Source organism: Tachypleus tridentatus, chromosome 9, assembly GCF_004210375.1.
Source record: "Tachypleus tridentatus isolate NWPU-2018 chromosome 9, ASM421037v1, whole genome shotgun sequence".
NCBI lineage: Eukaryota > Metazoa > Arthropoda > Merostomata > Xiphosura > Limulidae > Tachypleus > Tachypleus tridentatus.
In genome coordinates, this window is record NC_134833.1 from 130,547,346 (window position 1) to 130,572,888 (window position 25,543).

Here is a 25,543-nt window from a genome sequence, read left to right on the forward strand (position 1 = left end):
TGAATGTCTTCTTATCATTGAAGAAAATTTCTGTACCTTTCAAACAAATTTAAGTTAATACAAAAATCTTTTCAGAAACTAATAGAACATCACTAGAAACTATAATACAGTTCTTTGACTTATGGATTGTTGCTACATCTTCTAAACTTTACATTAGATTCTATTGTTTTTTGAAAGGGGTAGATCTATTCATATGAAAACCATAAAGTACTTATGCCATCATCTTCACTCTGCATTTACGTAAATAGTCTATAAGTTGCTCTATATAATGGTACTTCAAATTTACATGTAGCTATTTTCAAAGTTGAGCTTCATTAGTTAGGAATTAAGATCAAATGCTGTAAGATTATAAATGGATGGATACAAGATGCTGTACTAATAAAATCAGTGAAAGAGAAGAAAAAAACCTTTATCATACTATGAGAATTATTATCTAATTTCTTAGAAGCTATAAATCTGCTTTGAGATGGGCAGAAATAATTTTTTTATTTGTAAATTACCGATATAAATACTAAAAATTAAGAAATAATAATAGAATTGTTATTTTTATGGAGATTTTGATATATGACATACAGAAGTGCATTTTATACTTGAAAAATTCTCACAGAATGTAATTTTGATTAATTTTCTAAACATTTAATTAAGAACATTTAATTCAGTAATTCTTTAAGAATGCATTTTATTTTTTCATTTTTAATTTATCTATATGTTGGAAAGAAAAAGGTCTTTAATAGTGGATATTTTTTTCAGGTAGTATTATAACACAGTTATGAAACATTATTCAATATCCAGCAGCTGCAGTAGTTGTATAGTTGCCATTTCATACTTGTTACTTAAAATCATAAAGTTTGGATAATAAGATTGTTTTGTAGCATTATATTTGGTATATTGTAATCTTTATTTAATCTTTAAGTCAAATAATTTAAATTTAGGATGATCTAGGAAGGTTGAAAAAATTGCTGACGATTAAAGTGCATTTAGGTTTATAATTATAGATGAGTGTATCTTAAACTTCCTAAAAAAAACAAAAAACAAGCAACCATGAGAAGAATACATGTAAAGCTTTTTTAAAGAAGCTTAAGTGTTCAATTTCTTGTGTTGTGCATTGTTCTGTGAAAAATGACATGAGATAGTTTATTAATTATATTGTAATGATGCATTTTATATATATATTAGTGAAATTAAATAATTACATTCAAATGAAGCCAAATGAGTAAACAAAATTATGAGGAAGGACTGCATTAAAAACAGTAACTTTCAACTTCTGATTAATTATAACCATAAATTTATAAGCCATTTTAAGTTAAAAAATAAGGTCATCTAAGGACTTGTCACTGCTTTATGCGGATGTACTCCTTAAGCCCCATATAAAAGCATGATGGTCACAGTAAACTATCACTTTACTCATGTCTGATGTTGTGTTAATTGGTGCCTCTACCATAGTGGTGGAAGGAATGCTAACTTCAAGAGGTAAGTTTTATCTTACTTACCCCCAAATGGTGGTACCTTATTTTCATTTTTTATTTTTCATATTTTTATGTTTATCTTATTTTAACTTGGGAGAGCAATTATCGTCCCAAAACTGTCTGTTGGCAGTGAAGGGTAATATAGATGTGGGAAGTTGTGTCTATTTCTTATGTGAGACTAGTGAATTGGAGGTTAAGACTGGTAGACAGTGTATCTCCATTGCAATATGGGTCCTACTTCAGCAGTCATTTCAGAAACCTAGAACACGTTTTATAATTCCACATTGTAACTTGTACTTTAGGATCCTTTTAAAAAATATATGTAGTGTAGTTTGTTTCATGTTAATGTGTTTTGTTTATGGCTTAAAAATTTATGGTTATAATATATATACATACACCTTGAAAAACTTTTGTCAGTAGAATTCCAAGACTTTCACCTGAATAGCACTTGCATGAATAAAGCTTTACGTAGATATTTGAATAATTAGTTCATAAATATTTTATTTCAATGGAGAGCCAGTTATTGATTTTGTTAAACCGTACTTCAGTGCATCAGGTTTTGTGTTTTTATTGGTGGAATAATTTCCTTTAAATTAAACTTACACTGTAGTATATTTTCCTAAAATGAGATTAGATAAGATTTCAGAATTCAAGGAATTTCTCTTCTAGAGACTTGGATGAGTTGTCAGATCTTACAGAAAGGAACTCGGCTGGGTCTCCTGACTTGCAGAGTGATAGCGAATCTGAAGAAGAAAGTCTGTCTCCACAAATAGAAGCATGTCCAGAACTGCTCCAACTGGCTAGAAATATTGTTTCAGAGTTTGGACTTAAAGGGAAGGAAAACTCTTATGAAAAAATAGTGAATGAAAACTGGGTCTCGCCTATTAAAAATCAAGTTTCTCCAAGTCCATTTCAGATTTCTCCCAATAAGAACCAGGTTTCTGGCAATAAAGATAATCTTTCTGACTTTCAGAACCAATCTTTATCATTGGAACGTCCTGTTCCAAAACCACGAAGAACAGTTTCACCCCTTCCAACCAAATTGCAGCTGTCTGTTCCTGCTTATCAGTCTCCAAGTTCAAGAAAACCACCAACTTCGAATCCACGTTTTGTTGAAGAACCAGATAGTATCAGTATTCATGAAGGAAAAGTTGCTCGTTTTCTCTGTAGTGTTTATGGCTCAAGGCCACTGGATGTAGCATGGTACAAAGATGGTGATCTGCTTAGTAATGGTGATAGGTATCAAATATGTTACATGAGAGGGAGACATCTTTTGGAAATTTATGATACAGAGACAAAAGACTCTGGGACTTATTCTTGTGTGGTTTTTAATAATGATGGTCAGCATTGGTCAGATTTCACGCTGAAAGTTAAAGGTAAGTTCTTTTACAGAATGAGTAAACTGTAGCTGGTAATTTGTACTAACATGTTTCAATGACCAGTAAAATTGTTTTACTACATAAAGATCAAGCCTTGTGTGCTGTTTGCTCCATTTCTGACCCAAATGTTGACAGTTGATATCCTTTATTTATATGCTTTAAAAATGTTTTTTTTTAAATAGAAATATATTCTACATCAAAATTAGCAGTTACCACATTGTCAAAATTTAACTCTTAATACCCATACCAGCCATCTGAGATTAAAAAAAAATTTAACTCTGATATTGTTAACAAACTCTTAAGCTGTCTTTCCAAGGATAATTATTGCATATAAATTCCTTTAAACCAATACTTAAAAATTTGGATAAATGGTTATGATATTTAGTATTTGGTATGATAGATATCAAGAGACATTTTGATTTGTGTGTTTTTGGAAATCAATAAAAAATACCCCCCATGTGAACCAGTTTGTTTTACTTCCTTGTATAATTTCTCTTTTATAAGATTTTCTTCAACTTCAACAAATACTTAGAAAACATAATTTCTCAATTTAGATGGGTCTTTTCTAGAATGCAAAATTAAGTAATATTTAGAATTGTAGGAACATTATAATTTTCTTTATTTAAGATTGCAATTTTATTATCTTTAACAGGTTTAGTAATTGTTATCCTTATTTTTATTTATTTAACTTCTTTCATACCTCCTTTTATAATAAGCTAGTATGGTTTTAATTAAAACTATATGCACTTAAATAAACCATTCAAGTGTATATTAAATATATGTGTACATGTATTACTGAAGTGTATGTGTCAATGGATTAATCTGTCCTTCTGAGGTTCTTCAATGAAGTTGATAGCTAAGCAGATTATCATGAAACTTCAGTTTTTAAGAGATTTAGATCAAATCTTAATCCTTGAGATAATGCTATGTTTTCTGTGTCAATTTGTTTATAATTGAATGAATTTATACTGATGTCATTTGTGTTCCAAAACATATTTATCATCTGTTGATGCTGTAGCTCTTCCACGACATTGAATTTGCCTATCAAAGCATTGATATTGCTTGCTCTAGTGTTTTATACCTTGCTTAAATGCCCTTAGCAATATCTAACTTGCAAATTTTTTCACTCAAGTTAGTGCACTCTCTATTCTGGTATTGTATATAAACACCTTATTCAAATAACGTTTTCTTGACAGAGTCTTTGTCATGTTTTATAGATTTTGATATCCTTGTTACCTTGTTGATTTCTATATAATTATAATTCCATTTAAAAAGAAAAAAATAACTATTTGCAGATATAAATTCATGTATTACTATTATTAACACTGGCTAATTCGACATACACTATTCCTTCTTTGCTATCTAGTACCTCTTTATTGAGTCTGTTTGTGTTGATTTGTTAATCCTAGTTATTCTAGAGAGAATTTAGAATGTGCTGTTTTGACACATTTCTTTACTAATTTGGCTTCTCACGAGTCCAATTTTGATGAAACATCTCCTCCTCCTTTTTGTCGATTAGTCACTTAAATTTGTGAAATTTTGGGACTTTTCTCTGTACACTTTGAGTCTACTCATCCCTTATTGGTGGAAAGATGAGGAGGATTATTTAGCTTTTCTTCCTTCGCCTGATATTCTTGGTTCATGCTGGAAGATTTACCACTTTTATTACGTGATGGGATAGATAGATCTAATGCTCTTATTAGTCTGTTCGCACACTTTGGTGTTCTACTTTCTGGTGGATATATATTTTGTTTCCACAGATGAAAATTGTTTTCTTGGATATATGGGGACCCAAAATGGTTCATATGATATTTTTTTACCAGTTACATTTTCTTGTAAATGTTTTATCCTTGCTCTTGCTCCACAATGTCTCCCCCTAAATAAATTCTTGGCAGCTATCAGTGGTCTCCAGATGAATTTGTGGATGAATTGGGTCTTTTAACTTTTATTTGAGTCAGATTGACTACTTCTGTTTGTTCTGTGGAAATACCCTGGTGGAGTGAGCTTGTATACCTGCTGTAGTCTCTGTGTCACATGTGAATTTTTTTATCACTTGATGTTTGCAGTTGTCCCATTTGTATTGTGAATTGACATAACCCTGTGGAAGAAATGTAGTTTGATCAGATGAATCATATTAACACAATTTTCATAAAATGGATGTGTTTATGTAAGGTTAACACCAAAAATGGCTTAACCCTTTAGTGTCTTGTGCTACCATTTAAGCATGAAGAAGGATTTGCAAAGAAATGGACCATTTTTTTATTGGAACAGATTAGAGAATATATTCTAACATCAGATGATTATTTAAACCTTCTTATGGACCAGGTTTTTAATATGTTGAACACTTTATTTCCTAATGGATGACAATGCACAAGTTTGTTCTACTGAAATTATTACAGATTGATTCAAAGAATGTGAGAAAGAATGTGTTGTACATTATTAGCCAATGATATACTTTACTATTCATCGATCAAAGCTTCTCCTAGTTATTGTAATGATGTTGGTAGTGGAAATATGCTTCAGAAATTGGTTTCAAGAAATGATCAACAAAGGTTTAGTAACGTTGAAATTTGGTGACTGTGGTTACCAACTTAAAGGTCTTTCTCACATTCTTTGAATCAATCTCTAATAATTTCAGTAGAACAAGTTTCATTTTGTATTCAAACTTTTTCTACTTTTCAAGTTTTCATAGTAACTAAAGTTAGGGGTTTTGTAAAGTTTAATATTTAAGCAAGCACTAACTGCTTTCTATGTGTTTTACAGAATTGCATCAAATTAAAACACACACTTCTTGAAACTTTGTACTTATTTAATTTATTATTATAATAACTTTGCAGGTAATTTATATATAGTATGTGTGGCAAAGTGTCTCACATCTAGAAAAAGTTGCTGTTGAATATTTTCTGGCACTTACACATTCATTAAGATTTACCAATATAGCATTGCAAAACATAATTTCAGTAACTGACCTTGAGTTTCTGAATTATTTCATTTGCACTTAGCATTGGTAAACAAGCATATAATGAACATGTATTTTAACTTTGTTCTCATTGATTGTTAGGATATTGGTGTACTGCTACTGTAGTTGGAAGATGAAAGGAAATAACTTTGTGTTGTGGAATAAATCTAATACATTCAGAAGAAACCAGTCAGTAAATATTTCCTTACTGTGTCTATCTTGTTACAGAGACCACTCGAGCTTGGAATCTTCCTTCATTTGTTGAGCCATTACGAGTAGTAGAAGGCGCTGAGGGATTTCTGGGAAGGCTACGCTGTACAGTAAGTGGATACCCAGATCCTCGACTTGTATTGTATCACAATGACCAGCTCTTGAATGTAGGAGGAAGGGTGATTGTTGGTATGTTTTTAAAGTATTGTTACTGCTGTGAAATACTTTCTTTAATGTTGCAGTTGTGATTGAGGTCTTTGGACTAATCAATCACAGACATGAATTTTACCTTTAATGTTACAAAGAAATAATTTGATGTTATGACCTTTGCGGTTCCAAACTTTTAATAAGTCTACTATTAAATGTCAGTATTCTGAGAATGTTTGTAAGTAGTGGTTTGTGCATTAGTAAGTTTTGAAATATTGGAAAGCATAAATATTTTTTTTTTTGTCTGTTCTACACAACACAGTTGTTTTGATGAGTTTTGAGTGCTTATAAGATTGTCTTCTATTATTATCCAGTTAATAAACTGGTTTCTTTCAGAGTGTGAAGGTTATGGTGAATGGCTGATTGAAATTCAAAGACTTACACCTGAGGATCAGGGGGAATACACAGTAGTTGCTATTAATAAAAAAGGAAGGCTGTCATCTAGAACAATGTTTAGCTTCAGTAAGTTGGTTTAGAAATAGTTTGATAGTGTAACATAACTTACAGAATGAGATGGAAGTTTGTGAGAAACAAAACTTAGTAATTTGTATTAAAATAAAATGTACAGGGTATGGTCTAAACGTAGTGGCTAGAGTAGACTGAGTTTGATACAGATTTGGATGTAAGCAGTTGTGTTGTAAATTTAATTAGGGCTGTGTGTGGAAACATCATGTTTCATTTTTAAAGTTAGGCTAAATCTAGGGCTAAGATTGTGTAAATCACTAGAACTATATATATATATATTGATGAGAAATTATTCTCTTGATATAACAGTGATAGTAATAGTAGTGTTATGCAGTTAACTTTAACCAAATGTGTTGGGGTTAATACACAGCACTAACCTTGTATTATAAAAGAATGTTGACTATAATTTCAGTTTCACTGTTTGCATTTATGCAGTGTGTCAAGCTTTGAGGTAAATGTACAAGAATGTTATATACAGGAATTTGTGTATGCTACTAAAGTACTTGTACTAAAGATATGTCTGTGAAGTCAATATAGTTCACACTGACAAGTCTAAGTATGAATTCATGTGAAAAATAAAAGTAGTTTTGTCCATCATACAGTTTGCTTATTGAATTTGTATAACATCTAAAATATTTGAAATGTATTTCTGCATTTTTTCAGTATATTTGTATATTTTATCTTGTTTGTACTGTATTGTAAACTGTACCTATATGAACAGTATAGAGTAAGATGTATAGTTGATAATTCTTATATCAAATACATAATACCATGTTGAATGGCACTCTGTTGTGACGTGCAGTTTGACGTCTGCCTGTACACATACGGTTAAAGTATTTATCAATACTACTGAGAACTATATATATACATGCCTTCTACTTTGCCATTAGGACTTGCATTCTTTTATTGCTACCAGTACTAGTTTAGATCCAGGCTTAAAAATAGCACAAGTCATTCACAGACATACACACATTGGAAAGTGATATACATAAACTGCTGATTACTCATCCTAATAAGCAAAATATCAATGCTCTTTCAATCTGTGTAGGCTCCCATGACTTTAGGGCTCGGCTTGGCCGGCACTCGACTCGTAATCCGAGGGTCACGGGTTCGAATCCCTGTCGCACCAAACATGCTTGCCCATTCAGTCGTGGGAGCATTATAATGTGGCAGTCAATCCCATTATCCATTGGTAAAAGGGTAGTCCAAGAGTTGGCAGTGGGTGGTGATGACTAGTTGCCTTCCCTCTAGTCTTTCTAAATTAGGGATGGCTAATGCAGGTAGCCCTCGTGTAGCTTTGCGCGAAATACAAAAACAAACAAACACATGACTTTAACAACTAACAGTGGCTGAGGTAGATTATTTAACATGGTGCTGACTTGTAAATTGCATTAATTTTTAATCTATGCCCAGCACATGTTTTAATGGAGAATGGTGTATTTAACAATTTAGTTGAATTCAGGCAAATGATCTATAATATAATAGATTATATAAACAAAAGGAGCTTTGAACTTACTGTGGTTTTGGCCATAAGAAATTAGATGCATGGTAAGAAGATACAAAATATTGATTTATGTGAAGAAAAAAGCTTTGCTCTTTAATATCCAGAAATGGTGGATTCTATGTTGTAGGAAACAATTTCTGCAAATATGTTTTGTGCATTTAAAGCTTATTTGTGTGAATGTTTATGTACCTGATGTCATTTTAAGAGCACTAGGAATATGTTAATTTTGCACCCTGTTCTATCATTAACTTTGAGTAACTTTAACAGTCTCCCACATCAGAGAAAGCAGTGTTAAAGATACTACTGTACTATGATTGTCAATGCACTAGAGTAATTTTCTACATCAAAAAACGGTATTAAAAATTACACCACTGTTACCATGATAAAGGAAGCAACATTAATGGTACACTAATGCATACTGGTTGTAAACAAACTAGGATAGTCTCCCACATCAAAGCATTGTTGAATATAATTATAGTTTATGTATAATTGTATGTAAACTAGAACAGCCTCTCATATCAAAGGAAGCAATATTAATCTCAGACTAATGTGTACTGTGGAAGGATAATTGAATATAGTTTAGTTTATCATTGTGTGTAAACTGGAACCAACCTCCCATACCAAAGGAAGCAATATTAAAGATAATACTTTTGCACCATTGTTGTAAACAAAATATAATAATTTCTTATGTCACTGGAAGTAACATCATGATGTTAAACAAGCTAGAATAAATTTACATAAAAATTATTTTAATGATTCTGTTATTAGGCTTTTGTGATTGCTAGTTTCAGTGTAGAAGTTTTAGCAATTAACTTTGGAAAATATCGGTGTTTATGATGAATATTTGACTTAATGTTGCAGGTGATCTTAATAAAACAGAAAACATAAAAGAAGTAACAAAAAAACCAGACTTAAGTTGTGACAACTCAGAAAACGTTACAAAGCAACAAGTGCTTAAGGTAAAGTTTTTTTCTATCATATTTTAATACAGGTTTTAAGTGCTATTAGTATGGTATATAGTAAATGGTAATAAATACATTTTAAGAATAACATTATTTCTTAAGTAAAAGGTAAACAAAGTAAACAGAGAACATGTTTCATGTATCGTCAATTGAATTTAGTGGAACACTTTCATATTTTGTTGTATAAACCACAACCTGTGTAGTTTAAGAACTCAGTAACTGTAATTTATATATTGGCATCCCATGTTTAGTGCATTTTTATTTCAAAGCAGTTTTCATATTAGGGAACATTTTGGATTAGTGTGGCTTGTCAAAATAGCCATTTTCAGTTTATTGGGACCATCCAGTGCATCTGTGCATGCATGAAAGCTACCACATGCTCACGGTACCTTTGATGACTATTATTGAAGAATGAGGGTATTTCATATGATAGGTCTTCAATGCTTATGAAACTGGCTTTTTCTTGGTAAAAAAAAAAGTGAACTTTCACTTTGTTTGAAGTAAAGCACGTATCTGGATTTAAAGCAGCAAAATATAGGTTAATATTTTTTCTTAGGGCCATTACTGAGGGGAAGGTCTTGGATGGAAACCTGTAATTGTCTTATTTTTAAAAAAATCATCTTTATTTAATGTGATAGCATTGCATTATATTATTGCTTAAAAAAAAGAAAAACTTCTGTGAAATAAAACTAATATAAATTTTATTAGCTATTGTTAATTAAAAAAAACTCTTGCTGTGTTAAAGGACACATCTCTTTATACCATTTCAAGAAAACTTAATGAAATTAACTCACTCAATAGTAGATGTTCTTTTAGCAATCCAACACATAAAGTATTTACACATAGTTTCTTCTTTGCATCTCTCTCAGAAAATCAGTTTAACAGATTTATTTTGTTATCATATAGCCTTAAATATGCAACAGAAAAATTGTATCAGAGAATCTAATAACTTATCGGGGGTCTGATGGGGTCTGTAGGAAAACTGTAGGGGTAGTTATGAAATTCTGGTGTTTTTTCATTGAAAGTAAAAAATAGTACACTGTAAATATTAAAGCTCTTAACCCTGTTCTCACGAGCACCCTTTACTGTGCATGTCACAAGGTTTTAATGACTTACATTCAAAATTTCATTAAATAATTTTCTGTGTATATAGTACCAATGAGTGTAGCTTACAGTCATAGCAAATAATCCATATTTTAATAGTATACAAGTTTTAAGTTCATAATATCATAAAGCAATATTTAGAAAAATCCTAAATTTCTCCTAGTGTGAAAAATGTTTTATTCACCATCTCTCCAATAAGTACGAAATGTAGCATAAGTTACTCACTATAAAATTTGTCCTTGTTCAGATAAATCATAATTTTATGGCCTTGAATTTTATTTGATTAAAGAGCCATCAAATAGAAAATCGGACCCTTTTGCCACACCCAACTGTTATATTCTATATTTCAGGATTTGTTAATAGTGGTCTCTTATGTGTAATTCTGTATTATCTACAGGTTGTTTGGAAAGTCACTGTGCACTTATATATTCATTAACAGACATGTTTCAATATAGAATATGGGAGGTAAATATGAATGATATTTATAAACAATGTTGAAAGTGACCCCGTCAGCATCAATACAGGCCTGGATCCTTCTTATTTTGTTTCTAAACACTGCTATCAGTTGCTGGCTTGAAATAGACTGAATGAATGCTGTTATTGCTGCTTTCAAGTCATCCAACATACGTGGATGATCTCAACACACTGCAGATTTTGCTGCTCTCCATAGATAAAAGTCTGGTGGATTAAGATCTGGTGAGCGTGGGGGTCACACATCTTTGGAAATAATGCAGTCTCCAAAACATTCCTTTAATAACCGCATAGATCTGTGAGATGTGTGGGCAATATCACAATCCTGTTGAAACCATGAGTAATTGATTTCATCACTTGTCATCTGACCGATGAAGGTGTGAAGAATCTCCAAACAATAGTGCTGGCTGTTTATTGTGTTCATAAAGAAAATAGGGCCAACAATTCAACATCTGGAAATCACAACCCACACACCAACCTTGAAATCATGTAGAGGTGTTTCATGCAAACTGTGAGGATTATTGGATGACCACAATCTTGAATTTTGTGAATTAACATAACCCGAGAGATGAAGCAATGCTTCGTCGGTGAAAAAGGTCGCATCCAACACATTAGCTGTATTCTCTTCGATAAATCGGTTAAACCATGTGCAAAGCGTATTCGTTTTTCATTATCAGTTGCTTTCAGTTCTTGTACTGCCATTATTTTGTATGGGAAGAGCTTTATTTTCTTTCTCACGGCCTTATGAGCAGTTCCAAGACCAATATCATGCTGCTGAGCTAACTTTCGTAATGATTTTGATGGACTCTTCATCACACTGTCAGAAATATTCAACAGTTTCTCCTCCAATAGCTTTGCTAGCCTTTCACAGTGTTTGGCATCATTCACTGATCCTGTTTCCCAAACTTATTAACAAGGTTACGAACTGCATTGAGATGTGGAACAGGTGTATGTGGGAATTTTTCAGCAAATCGCTGTTGCACCACATCTACCACCTTCTTGGAATACATGTTTGATGAGCCATACATATTCTTTCGTTATTAAAACCATATTGGGATCAAAATCTGAAATATAATAACATATGATTGCAAAACTGCACAGCAACTTTCTGAACACCCTCTATAACCAATAGAAAGCAAAGGTTTTAATCTGTCAAATTACATTATGTGACAATGTTCTCTGCTCCTACAAGCTTTGTTCCCACAAGAAGAATAACAACTCTTGGATGATTTTGTAATGACTTTGTTGTACATTTTGAATACTAGAAATAATGGGATAATTTGGGAAATTCTCCATATGATTTAGAATTTATAATGGTGTGAATAGTAGTTAGACATAGTTCAAAGGGCAATAAAACAATGAAATTTAAAATAAAAATAATATTAATACTGTTATAAATTTAAAGCTACTTAGGATAAATTATTGTAGTTTCATGTTAGAATTTGAAGTCATTCTAGAAAGAAAAAAATGATAATTTGTTTTTCCACTGGTTACGAGGTCAGTCAAATTGACCAACGTTGTATGGAATTAGGGTAGAGATAATAACTGATTAAAAAAAATAGTTTTAGTGGAAACAAACATTTGAAACATATTTAGGGAGGTATTAGAGATTAGACAAAAAAATTAAGATTTTGGAAAAAGCATTTTTAATCATAATATGAAAAATCACTTTGTACTTGAATTAATCAAAATAAATATTCTCAGATAAATCTTTTTCTATTTTATCAAAAATACTTCATTATTTTTTGTATGTAAAAGACTTATAATGTTTATTGAAAGACTGCTAAGCTTGTGAAGATGCACATACTATATAAAAGTTACTATAATCAAATATATAAAGACTTTAAATGTGTATAAAGAAGTCAGTTGGTTGGTCATCTCAACTGAGTCCATGCTGAGAGAGTTAGTGTCTTACAGCCAGTTAATGAAATTTACAAAGTTCAATGACTGTGTTCTTACTCAGCTGTAAAATTGGCAAGATTTAGTAGATTTTTGTTTTGTTTTTGCAAGAAGGTTTAGCCTATTGTATGCTTGAGGCTTGTACTTTTTTTTAACCCAGCTCTCAGTGACACTGATTAATAGAAGGCTTAGTGATTTTTAACTAAGCTGTGGTATAAAAATCTTCAAACACTATTTGTTTTTGTATGAACTGTTTTCGTGAACTAAACTTTTCACTCACAGAATCATTCTTCATCTCCACATGATGTTTCTCGGAGAACATGCCCAAAAGAAGTGGCAGAAAAAGACAAAAAAAAAGACGACAACACAGAGGTAAAGATAATGTAATGAAACATTGTTTTATTTTTCTTCTCAAGCAAAGAAGAATTATAGTGCTATAATTTCTCTTATTACTTAGTATATCTGACTAAACAAAAAAAAATATATATAATGAAATATAATAATGCATTATCAATATAACTTAACCAGTTTTTTTTATTGCATCGAATATCAAGAAGACAAGTTGGCTGGTTTGCCAGTTCTTTCAAATAGTGAGCCGGTCAATTTAAGAAAATGATAATTAATAATAAAGGGTATTCAAATAAGTAATGCATTTTTAAATAATTCTTAACCTTATTCTGGAGTGTTGTGACATTAATAATGTTAATGACAAATTATTTGGGTGAAAAGGCCTTATTGACACTGGATATAGCAGATACAGTGTTATTGATATATTATACTCTGTAACACAAATTTTGTTCCTGATAGTATGTGTTATTTCTTAATTGCTTATGTTGTAAAAGTACAGAAAATGGCTATTATTTCCTTCAAACTTTGCATTTATGACCTGGATAATGAAATTTAGAAATTAACTTAGTTTCTATGTAAAAACGGGCAAATTCGCACATTTTCATTTACATAAGGTCTGAATAAAACAACATATGAATCAAGATTTACATGTATTTATATTAGTTATACAAAAATGTTTAGAAGTGAGTAGTTTTTTGAAATTTGCGACTGTAATGTAAATCACTTTCTTATATCAGCCAAAATATAGTCTTCCATCATGTTTTTGTTATATGCTCCTAGGTCACAAAAGCAAAGTTTGAAAAGAAAAATAGGTCTTTTTCCATTTGCTTTAGGCATAAGAAATAACACTTTCTGCCCAGGAACAAGAAAAAGTAGAAATTTTGTTACATGGTGTTATTATACATTTTCATTACTTTTGCTCAATAATTCTTATCAATGATTAGGATTATTCTGTTACTGGTATTATTCACTGGTCTTTATATCTTCTGAGGCAATCTTGCTCACAGCTTCTCTGTTAAACCTGAAACCTGCTATTATTTAACAATAACAATGCTACTGTTCATGCTAAGTTTGTTGCCTTGTATGTAAGTAGGTTTGTTATGCTGAATATAATCTCTTCTTCTTGTTAACCTCTTTTTGAACTAACAATTTTCTTCAATGCTTTGCATGGCTGTTATTTCTTGGGAAATTGGCTGCAATCTACAGAACCAGCATTTATGCCCAAATCCAAAAGATCATTCTGTTCATCCAATCCGTGTTTCCCAGAGAACGTGGCCAGAAAGAGTAGCAGAAAAAGAAAAAAAAGATGCCATGACAAAGGTAACAAAAACTGTGATGACAAAGGTTCTTTGTTGAAGTTCTTTAGTAAAATGCTTTCTTTGTAAAGCAGTAGGAGCTATTATAACCATGTTTAGCAATGGTGTACTTTAATTTTATTTATATTGTAAATATAATTGGTTCAAGTTCTGTTTTTAAAATATTAATTGAACTTCTTCGGAGCTAGAGTCTTAAACAAGTGTCAAAATGTGCTAATTTCAACAACAGTTAAATATTCATTGAAAATAACCTACCTATACAAAAAAGAGAAAAAGAAAACAGCTAAAACAAAAAATTAAGTTTATGAAATAGAAATGTAAAAGTTCTAAAACTAGTATCACTAAAAACTGTTTGTTTGGATTACATTTCAATTTTTTCCACTGTTAATATTGTAGAATTAATTAACTGATCATACTGTGCTGTAGGTGTGTGGCTACAAGGTTCTGAATAATAACAACTCAGTGCACCTTTAGTGTAATAGAGCTAAAAAACAACAGAAGTATATACAGAATGATTTGCCATGTACTTCATCAGCAATATTTATTGGTTAAATGAAAAGAATAGAATTCTTTATTTATTCATTTTCTCTTTTTATATCCAATATTTATTATCATAAATTTAATCACCTGTGTGTGATCAAATTTGAACATAGTTTGATGCAAAAATATTTTTATTTGTCAGTGAGATTCCAGAAAGTGTCATAATGGTTTTGTGGTACTTTGCACAATGACTTGAGCACTGGCACTGTTTCAGGTTTTTTAATTTTAGAAAATATTGTAGTGTGTTTCTGCTTTGTAGTTTATTGTTCAAGTCATTTTGGTATATTTGTGTGTATTTGTTTGATTTTTCTTTTACACAAATAGATATTAACATTATAAATTACTAATTTTAATTTCTGAGTATTTCTCAGCAAAATCATATTTTTGTTAGTAAATCTTTGTGCTTGTTTAGTTACGAATTTTGTGCAAAAAAAATACAAGTTTTTCTCTACTTTTTGAGGAAACTCACTTATTTTAACAATACTTAAAAACATTTATGAAAAACCTATATGGTTATTTATTCTCTTAAACCAATTCACCTGTCTTTAAACCTTTGAATCACAGTCAGTACAATTACAGTTATCTTGACTGTCTGCACCTCTGAAATGAGAATAAATAGTTGGATGGTTTACAGATTGTGTAATGAATTATTATTTTCCTGCTTTATAAAGACAAAACTTGAAAACAAGTATTATATGTAAAGGGAGATATTTAAATAATAATAATAATAATTCTACAATCAAAACAGGAATTCACATTATGTGAAGAAAACTATTCAGGAAAGGCTTATGAATTGATGTCTGAGAATAGAAATGTGGAAAATTTTGAGAATGCTCAAGAGAAAGGGTTTTTTCCAGATATTGACTTGCATGCCCCTCCAAGACCAGGTAGTCAAGATCTATATAGAACCTATTTTTGTAGATCATTTATACTTGGCACATTTTTTTTTTTTTTATCTAAGACAAAATTATAAAACAAATGTGAGTGTATCATCAAACTTTTTTTTTATATGTTTGTGATTGAAAGAATTTGTGAGGTATCTCCCATTTAAATAAAAAATTCATTGACAAATGTAAACATGGTTTGCAGTTTATATCTCAATGCACAATTATATTTCATTTGGTTTGTGCTCTATACTGTTTTCAAATTTTTTACTACAGAATTTTTAATAGTATTTTGAATTAATGGGCTTTAAATTGTTCGGCATTCAGTTTCCTAAAATTGGAGTAATATTTGAAGGTTTGTTAGGCTTACAAGTAATATGTATAAATTTAAGTGTTTGGAATACATTTGCTTTATTTCCAACTTTTACTTAAATCGCACTAGAATAATTTTTTTTTTTTCAGTGACTAACACATAGTTATTTTAATGACTTGCATTAAATATGTAGGTACAATAGCTGAAAGAGAACATAAGAAATGGATGAATGCAGTTCCACTGGCTAACAATCCTTACACTGCAGAAAACCTGTCCAAAAGGATGAACCGAAAAGTTTCGGAAGCAGTCGTTCCTAATCGACCTATGACGTTTCAAGATTTTGAAAAACAGCTTGTTGTTGAAGAAAAGCCTCTTAATGATGGGGTGACTTCTTCAGACTGTTTCAGTAGTCCTGATGATAGGTGTTCACAGTACAAGCGTGACTATTACGTTAATGACCTTTTGAAAACCACAAGAGAGAAAATTACACAGGAAAAAATTACTTCTGTAAAGAAAGCCAAAGACCCCCCAGTAAATTATCATGTACTATCTGAACCTGAAGAAACATTGAATTCATTGGAAGAAACGGTACTAAGATAGTTATGCTACATACAAAACTTTTTGTAAAATAAAAAATATATGCAGAACATTCTTTGTTACATTTTTAATTAACATATGCCATTATTTTAGAATTGTTCACCTAATATTGTTATGATTGTTATGAATTACTCATAAATGTATTAGGGACCATGAAAACAATATTTTGCATTGACATTTCCTGAGATAAAAAGTGTATTAAATTGAGGTTCACATACAACAGGTTTGCACAAGTGCGAGAAAAGTGTTTACCCTAGAAGACCGAATTCGTAAGCTGGAGAAAGAAGTACAGTCTGCAACTGCAGCCATTTCAGAGAATGAACTGGTACAACTTGAGGCAAAAATTGCTCAAACTGCTTCTCAAGTGGCTCAAAGTGACAGAACAGTAAGTTATTGTAAACGTCATCTATTATGCTTTTTAATGAGTTGTAGCTCATAATTTAGTTTTGACATGGCTGGTTGGCTTTGTAGTTTTATTTATAGAATTATAAAGCTTGCATTTTTTTTTTTAATGTTTGAATAATTAATGTTATGTTTTGTTCAAGGATTTTTTAAAACAGAATATACATTTTAAAAGCTGTTAATTTTTTCCTTGCAGTTAAAATAATCTTGAGTATTTTGTAATAAACATGATATTATTGGTAATATGACAATATTGGTATACCAGTGCTAAAACATGAGCAAAGAGGACTGTTTTTAAATGGTTATTAAAATTATTCTATATCACTTTTATATCATTTAGCTGTTCTATCTGGATTTATTCAAGGAAGTTAGACCATTATCTTTGCCTTCCAGTTATTGTACTGTAATGTTATACAGAGGTTGAGTTTTTATAATAAGATAATATTTTGACCTCATCACAAATGTATAGGCTATGTTACTATGTCCAGTGATTCTCTGTCTGACAGCCGTGCGTCTTGACAAAAATCGTTCGGTATAGTTCTGTTGTCGCAAGTACACCATTCCTTCGTGCAGTTGTCAGCATTGATGGTTGTATTGGGTTTACAAATGATCAAGTCATAGCTTCAGAATCTGATTCAGCTCATGTACTTCTCTCTTTGATAGAAACTTTGACTACTACATATCTAGATGTTTCTCATTGAACTCCCTTAGATGAGCCCTTTCTAAAGCTTCACAGATGCATCTCATGACATATGGAAAATTATTGTGAACAAACATACTCTTTATGATGTTTGGTTTTAGCAGAGCTGAGTACACATTTATGTACTGAAATATTTATGTACCTTATCTTCCATATTCCTCTCAGACCCCTAATGCAATGGATCTTTGCATTGTTACAACAGAAACCTGTATAGACTAAGCTTTGTTCTCAGAAGGTTATTACAGTTGCAGTGTGGTATCAGTCAGTAATGCACATTCATGGGCATGTGATAGGGAAAGTAATTTCTGGGACAAAACAAGAGTTGACACATCAGTTTTTTGAAATGCAGTTAATTTCAGTTGATACTTATTAGATGCAGTAGAACCTCAACATTAAAGGCACCCTTATGACTTTGTCCAAATGCCCTCTGTAGCAAGGTGCCTTAATATCAAAATTGAACCACACAAGGCTGGATTTCATATTTACTGTACTAAAATTTTAAATTTTAAGGCCTCCCCAATTTTTTGGTACATGCATTTAAAGTCTTTTTTCACATTAGCATCTGCAACAGTTTTTTGTTTTGCTAGAACAACCAGAAGCAAACCTATAGAGAGACTGTACAGTTTTAATGACACCCTGGTTAAGGAGTTACAGGATTGAGGTGGAATTGAGAGGGAAGAACAGGACACGGGAGATTGTGAGTTACATGTTGCTATGGCATGAAACATTGTCAACAAACAACAGAATATTCTGGATTTGTAAATGCATCTTTTGGTTGAAGGACGAAAGTCTTCTTTGTAGAGATTGCTTATCATTCATGCCATTTTATTCTATCTGTAGGTCAAGGAAAGGGCAGTTTTTATGCACATAACAAAAGCAAGGGGAATTTTTGTGATGACCAGTAGCTTTAAAACCTTCTCACTGCATTGGTACTTGGTGCAACTGTGATGAGTTTTTACATTTTTGCCTATGACCCTGCTGGTCACTATTTGAAACAAACAATTGATTTAGCAATGTGCAGTAAAAGAGGCAAGGTTCATCAATGTTGAAAATGGCTTTTCCTGGTGACGTTTGATCGAAGATGAAACAAGTTGTTATGAATCGTTGAAAGAGTCAGTGTCCGGGTTGATACTTGATTTCTGTCCTGAAAGAACTGCCACACTAATTACATGGCAAGTTTTTAAAGTTATTGAACCAAAAATCTAATGTTTTCAATTCAGTGACATCAAAATCTGCTGATAAAATACTTTGAAATACAAAGATTTTGAGTTCCTGTAGCATTATGAGTAATAGTAAAATTATTTGATAAAACATAGGAAATGACTAAAAGGTCATGACATGCACACTCTAATCTGCCAGCAGTGAAAAGATTAACTGCCTGCTTTATTGAGTGTCCATATAGAGAACGAGACTATAGACACCACCCTTAATCAAGATTATCTAGGTGTGACTGCTATTGCAAGATTTATTTTGCTTACAAATAGTAGGAAACAAAAGGGGACTAAAAACGTCTGCCTTTAATAGTCAGTGTCCATTGTTTCAAGGTGCTCATTAATTGAGGTTGTATTATATCTGTAACATTCACATCCTCCATAATGAGGACTTCTAGGAGGTAAAAGGAGTGCATATGATTGTCATATAGACATTTAAATACTATATGACTTATGGGGATTGGTTCAGAGGTTTTGACATATGGTATCTGAATCATATCACCTGTATTTATAGGAGTAAGAGGTTACAAGTAATGGAAAAGTAAGTTGCCAGCTTAAAAAGCTTAAACTGTTGAAGTGGTTTGAGGTTCTTTTACTTCTGATTTGGTATTAATTACCAAAATATTATATGGAACTGAAACCCATATATTAAAAATTCAGTCTTGTGATGGAAATATTCATGTGCATTTTATTTTTATTATTTAGGTTAGTAGTGGATGTTTAGCAGTTTTAAGTTAAAGGCACCACATAGTATTTAAACAGTTTCAAAGTGTTTTTTTCTGTATGAAGTGTTAAGCCATTTTATACATTTATTGATAGGTTTCTCAGATAGAAAGGAATGTTGTTCAGACACAAAATGCCTTCCAGCAAAACAGTTCAAAAAGAAACAGTGGCAGTGCAAGAACACCTTCATCAGGTGCTATTTCTGACCATTTTCAAAGCCCTCTCAGTGAATCCCAGTCCGAAGATGGTCTTCATAGAGGTCAGAGTGATGACGAAGAAATGTCTTTACCATCCGTGAAAGATTTAGCTAGTAGGTTCTTGGCAGTATCTGCTACAACTAAACCCAAGCCATCACCTAGGAATGCTGGGATATCAAAAGTTAGTTGTTGATATCTGAATTGTTTAAAATACATATAAACAAGTAAATAAAGAAAAAATTTTTTTTTTGTCAAAGAAGAGTCTAAAGTAAGAAATGTAAGATGGAGCACAAGTAACACAAGTTCTGTTTTATATGCTATAAGAAAAATGAAAGCTATGCATATGTGGCTTTTGATTTTGTATGTAAAATGATTGTAAAGGATTGAGGCATTTTCAGTTGCAGATGTGAATGGAATTTTTTATCAGTTGTTCAAGTTGTATGGCCTCTTTCTGTGTTTTAATTTGTTTGCTTGCTTAAAACACATAGAAACAAAACAAGTACTTTTTTACAGAAATGACTGCTTATTTATGATCAGAAGTGTGGTTCTTTTGTATATACTAGTTTATGAATTGATGTTAAATATTTGTGTGTCCAATTTATGTTAATTTTATTTTTGTAGGCTTAAATATCCATGTGATTTGTTAATGATGATGATGTAACTAATAGAAGGAATTCTTATTCTTATTGGTTCCAGAAATTAGTATATTTGGATCATAACATATGAGGCTTTCCTTCATTTTCCCTAGGTTCTGATGCAAGAGAAACCAGTTGTGGTAGTGGAAAAACAAGAGCAGAAGGAACTGACTCTGGCTCCCAGGAAGAATACACCACTAGCAACCACTAAGTCCAACTTCAAGGTATTAGAGGAAGATATTTCTGTCAAGAAAGATATCCTGAAAGTAAAAGAAGATAAAGAAAAGGTTGAACAGAGTCACAGCAGAGTGTTACAAGAGGAGCAGTCATCTGCTGCTGCCTCTATTCCAAGCCCGCTGCTTCCGCTAAAGGACCGTCTAATGGTGCCCGATAGTGGGGCAAGCATTAAAAGGGTAGATGATCTATAAGTAAAGTTGATTGTCAAAGTTTTGCTTTCCGTTGGACGACCGTTGAATCAGCATGTGTTGCAATGTTTTGTGGCTCTGTTCCATTCTCTTTGTCTCCTGGTTTGCATGTTTTTTTTGTTTTGTAAATTATGTCCTGTTCAAAAATTATTTGCTTCTTAACTCCATCATTTTAGTTTTAAACTTTTTGTTTTTGATTTACTGTTGAAGCTGTAGATTGCATTATTTTGTTTTATGTGTGATGTCATGTATGCATTTTATTTAATAGAATGTTAAATAAGCTAAGATACAGCTTAGTGTTATTCATCTTACAAGAAGTAACTTCAAACTTAACATTTTTCCTTGTATTGAATGTTTGTCTGAATTGTGTTGATGAAGTGTAAAAGAATTAACTTGTACAAAATGCTCAAATAAAAAAACGAAATTTAGATGTGAAAGCACAGTCATGAATATTAAATTGTGATTCATAACTGATGAAAATTCACAAAAAAATCGCTTATACTTATTTGTAATGAGACTTTTGAGTAGACACATCATATGTTACTTTATTAAAATGGAAGAAACAGATTGAAAAAAATCAGTAGTTTAAAATGAGCTTCGTTTAGAAAAACTTTTCTTGAGTCCTCGGTTTCTTTATCATGAAGTTGTCCTTTTTAACAAGGATATTTCATCTTGTTCAAACCTGCAGTAAAAACAGTAAAGTACTTGTTGAGTTCTTCCATTTTCTAGTTGCTTTATTTAATATGGATAGATAACCATCTAGTGATGGAACTTTCATATTCTTTGGAATGACATCCTTAAAATGAAGTAAATTACTTGTCCTTTCAGGGGAATTAAACACTGTAATTTGTGTGTTTGGATGAATTCCTCCTGAGACATAAACTAACTTTGACATATACAGAGACAAATATTACCTAGAGTCAGTCACACTTCCATAACTGGTTTCTTAAGCTTGGCAAACTTTAAAATTGTGGAAGAAACCAGTTTCCTAAACACCTTTCTGGTGTTACTTTTATGAGATGTATTGAAAAGAATTAGAAATGGCTAAAATCTGGATAAAACGAAATGAAATTCTGTAGTATTTCATTGAGTTATTTTAATTAATATGTGTTACACTAACATCATTGAATTTATTTAAAAAATCCTGTGTACACCCAATTAAAAAAAAAAAAAACTCCCACAAAACTTAGTAATTCAGCATAAAATGCTCTTAAAACTGATAGTTTTGTTATAAACTAGTAAAACTAAGGATTAGAAGTAATTAAACACCATTAAATTCAAGCTAGCTGAGTGTAAATCAGCAGAATTTCCACTTGTCAAATTTTATTTTCATTCCATATTAATGACATTAAGTTGCTTCTTTATATTACAGGGCCAGATGTTAGGTTAAGTAGCTCTTGTATTAAAGATTTTAGTGTAAGTTAACTACATTAGGCACAAGTTTTGCTCATGTGTACAATGCCATACTGGTTATAAAGACAGAACCTTTCACCCTTTTTCTGGTTTAGGTTCATAGTTTGACTGCTCGCTCCATGTCCAAAGAATTTAGAGAGAAAACCTTCAAACATTTTCCACGCCCCCTGAATCGTCCTTTATCCGTTTCTCAAAATGAAAATCCTTCAAAAGAAGAAGTCCAACAGGACAGTAGAGGAAGTAGCCCCAGTATGCCCCCTAGCCCAGTGCCAGTAATTGAAAGCTCTGTAGATCCAACCCATGGATATACTTCAGATGAAAGCACTACAAGTAATAACTCGCTCCCTCGACACAGAACACGTCGTCGTCCATCTCGCTCAATTCTGCAGAGAGCATCGTTTTGGGAGAGACGGTTAGAGCAAGGGCTAATGTCGGATAATTCAGTCAGCGAAGATTTCCCACAGTTGGAAGAGGAGGATATTCCACATTAAAACCGAGAGCGCCTTTGTTTTCTTGTAAATATTTTGTGTTATCAGTTGGTTGCAGCTTGTTATGAAAAGTTAGGATAGTACCAAGAAAAGTCGGCTCCCCATCTTTATCCTTCCAGTCATACAGTAGTTATGTGAGGGTGGGTTAGAAGGTCTTAGAAATTCAAACTTGCTGAGATTGTGGTTTGATTGTATTTCCCTTTATTGAATACCAAGAAACTCCAGTGTTGTAAAAGAATTACTTGCATTACTCCCATATTGTTGAAAAGAGAAAACAAAAGTTCCTTTTACACACGTAATGACAAAATGGAAAGTTCTGTCAGTGCTGCTACTTTTTTTCTCAGTTCAAACATCCATCTCTCAAATATAAGTACATTGTTGAAAGTAAGCATAGCATATTTTATACCTCTTATGTGTATCATAGTAAATTGTTTTGTGAACTAACCAACTCAGTATAATATTAGGCTTCTTTGAAAAAAAATCTTAATTTTCTTTTTGTACTTTCCATGTGTGATCCTTCAATCACAAATGCTTTTTTTTATGGATTACTGTTTTCATATGAAATATAAAAAAATTCAGGATAAAACACTTATACAATTTAGAGTTACTTTTTGTGGATGGTCATTTCACCCCCTTTGAGTAGAAACCTGTTGTTGTCATTCATGGAGCAATGGTGAATTTGAAATTATAAAGGAAATTCACTTTTTTTGCTCATTTAGTAGGTTTGGTATATACATATATTAATACTGAGTATTGATATGTGTTAAAGTATCCAAGGAAATGGACACAGGTAACAAACAAATGATGCTGTTGCACTTAACTAATTAGAACCATAGCTGTAAATACAAAGATAATTAGTAACAAAAGAAAAAAATGTTAACATATAAGCTTTCCTGTGTTTTCAGAGCTGGATAATGATGAAGAAGAAACTTTGCTCCTGATTGTTCACAGAATACTTTTTTTGGAAAGTGCATTTACAAAAACGAATGCTCTGGCCTTTGTATATATATATATATATATATATATATATATATAAAAAAAACTACATCTTAAATGCAGTAATTATTCCACTGGTTTAATGTTTTCTGTAAATCACTTTCTTGAATTGAAATTTTGTTTCTTAGAATATTTTATTAGTAATGAAGTGATTAAAACATAGTTCATCTTGTCTCTCATTAGCTTGTGTAGTTAGTATATTTAGGAGGCTTTTGAAAACTAATGTTTAAACAATATATGATTTGTTTGAAGGTTGTCAGTTAATTTAAACACTAGTTTAATAATAAACTACGAATTAAATATAAAAACCTCCCCTTTTTTTTTGAGAAAAAGGTTTGAGTTTTTTTGTAACTTAATCTCGTCTCTCTTTTGTTTGATTTTAAAGCCAAGAAAAAAAATCTTTCATGAGACCCTTTTTACCAGTTTATATTCGTTTCTACTGAAGCTTTATTAACTTTGTTCATAGGAATTAAATGAGGTTTCAGTAGATATGAGCAAAGCAGATTGTTATAAAGTTATTGTTAATTTCTGGAAAGTTTTATATGTGAACCAGTTACTTATGCTAAAGTCTGAATTTAGATCTAACTACTGGATAAATTGATTTTAATTTGAAAAGATGAGAAACATTCAGAAAGATGTTAAAGGGGCAGGTAATGAGTTAGGTCGACCTTCCATTCCTACAAAGTTGTTTCTTAGTGCCGAGAGAGGACTATCCTCTGTGCCAAAATACATATCAAAGTGATGGGGAAGCACTGATTTTTCTACCTACCTTTAAAACCAGAGTTCTATATTTTGAGCTTTTATATAATTGGGTGAGGTTAGGTTTCTAATAGTATTAATTGTAATTAGTGCTGTTGTACACATAATTTGTACATTTAATATCATTATTGCCTGAGTTTTTTTTTTTTTTTTATGTATGTGTATATCTGGGTATTAGGGAGCTTTAAGTATTTATGGTGGTATTTTATCAAAGTATTTGATTTAGGTCTCCAGAAGTCAATTTTATAGAACTTCATATAACTTGTGTACAATTTTTATCATAAAGGTTTCGTGTTTTTTTCTCTCACTACATTATATATACATACAAGTTAAAATTAGCTTTGTGAAACAGTATTAAAATATCTCGATAAAATTTGGAACTTTATGAGTGCTTGTATTGTGGTGATTTGATGTGGATTAATAACATAATAAATAGCAGTGATATAATGTACAACTAAAAATAATGAATTCGTTTTTGCTATTTTGATTAATTAAGAAAAAGCTGAAAAAAATACTTCCAGCAGTTGTTAAATTGAACAAGTTAAAATGATATAGTATTTTTAATAGTTGAAATTGTTATATATTTATATATAAATACACATCCATCTTTTTGTTATCGTAATTTGTTTGCATTTTAATCTTTTTTTAATTTCATCTAATATTCAAAGTTCTGGAAATAAAAGTTTTCATACGTACGTGTAAATATTTCTTAGTTTGATTTCTATCTTGTGAATATTGATATATATAGAGAGAGAGCTTGTCAGTAAGCCTTACCGATGTCCGATGTTGTGATTTTATACGTGAATTTTGTTATTTTTGTGGTTGGTGTCGTACAGTATAATTTATTACGGAGAATGGTTAAGTAATTGGTAGAAGTGTAAACCTGCAGGTAATATGAAATGGAAGTTTTATCAATCTTGAATATAAGAAACCTAAGAAATGGTGGTCAGTTGGTTTGAAATTTATAGAC

At 31.4% G+C, this 25,543-nt stretch overlaps 1 protein-coding gene across 10 annotated transcripts in view; it reads left to right on the forward strand.

Moving 5' to 3' along the window:
* Nucleotides 1-23,829, forward strand: part of LOC143226386 (uncharacterized) — an 86,328-nt gene extending 62,499 nt beyond the window's left edge. For 6 of the 10 annotated variants that reach the window (XM_076457287.1, XM_076457290.1, XM_076457292.1 and 3 more), the window contains 12 exons: nucleotides 2,136-2,842; nucleotides 6,033-6,203; nucleotides 6,558-6,683; nucleotides 9,052-9,149; nucleotides 12,909-12,998; nucleotides 14,181-14,294; nucleotides 15,579-15,717; nucleotides 16,221-16,615; nucleotides 16,848-17,009; nucleotides 19,757-20,038; nucleotides 20,606-20,905; nucleotides 22,426-23,829. In XM_076457287.1, coding sequence (XP_076313402.1) covers nucleotides 2,136-2,842; nucleotides 6,033-6,203; nucleotides 6,558-6,683; nucleotides 9,052-9,149; nucleotides 12,909-12,998; nucleotides 14,181-14,294; nucleotides 15,579-15,717; nucleotides 16,221-16,615; nucleotides 16,848-17,009; nucleotides 19,757-20,038; nucleotides 20,606-20,905; nucleotides 22,426-22,821 — 2,980 coding nt within the window. In that variant the 3' untranslated portion in view covers nucleotides 22,822-23,829. The remainder of the gene's footprint in view (nucleotides 1-2,135; nucleotides 2,843-6,032; nucleotides 6,204-6,557; nucleotides 6,684-9,051; nucleotides 9,150-12,908; nucleotides 12,999-14,180; nucleotides 14,295-15,578; nucleotides 15,718-16,220; nucleotides 16,616-16,847; nucleotides 17,010-19,756; nucleotides 20,039-20,605; nucleotides 20,906-22,425) is intronic. The other 4 variants (XM_076457295.1, XM_076457291.1, XM_076457293.1 and 1 more) reach the window with 4 other exon arrangements.
* Nucleotides 23,830-25,543: the final 1,714 nt, after the last annotated feature.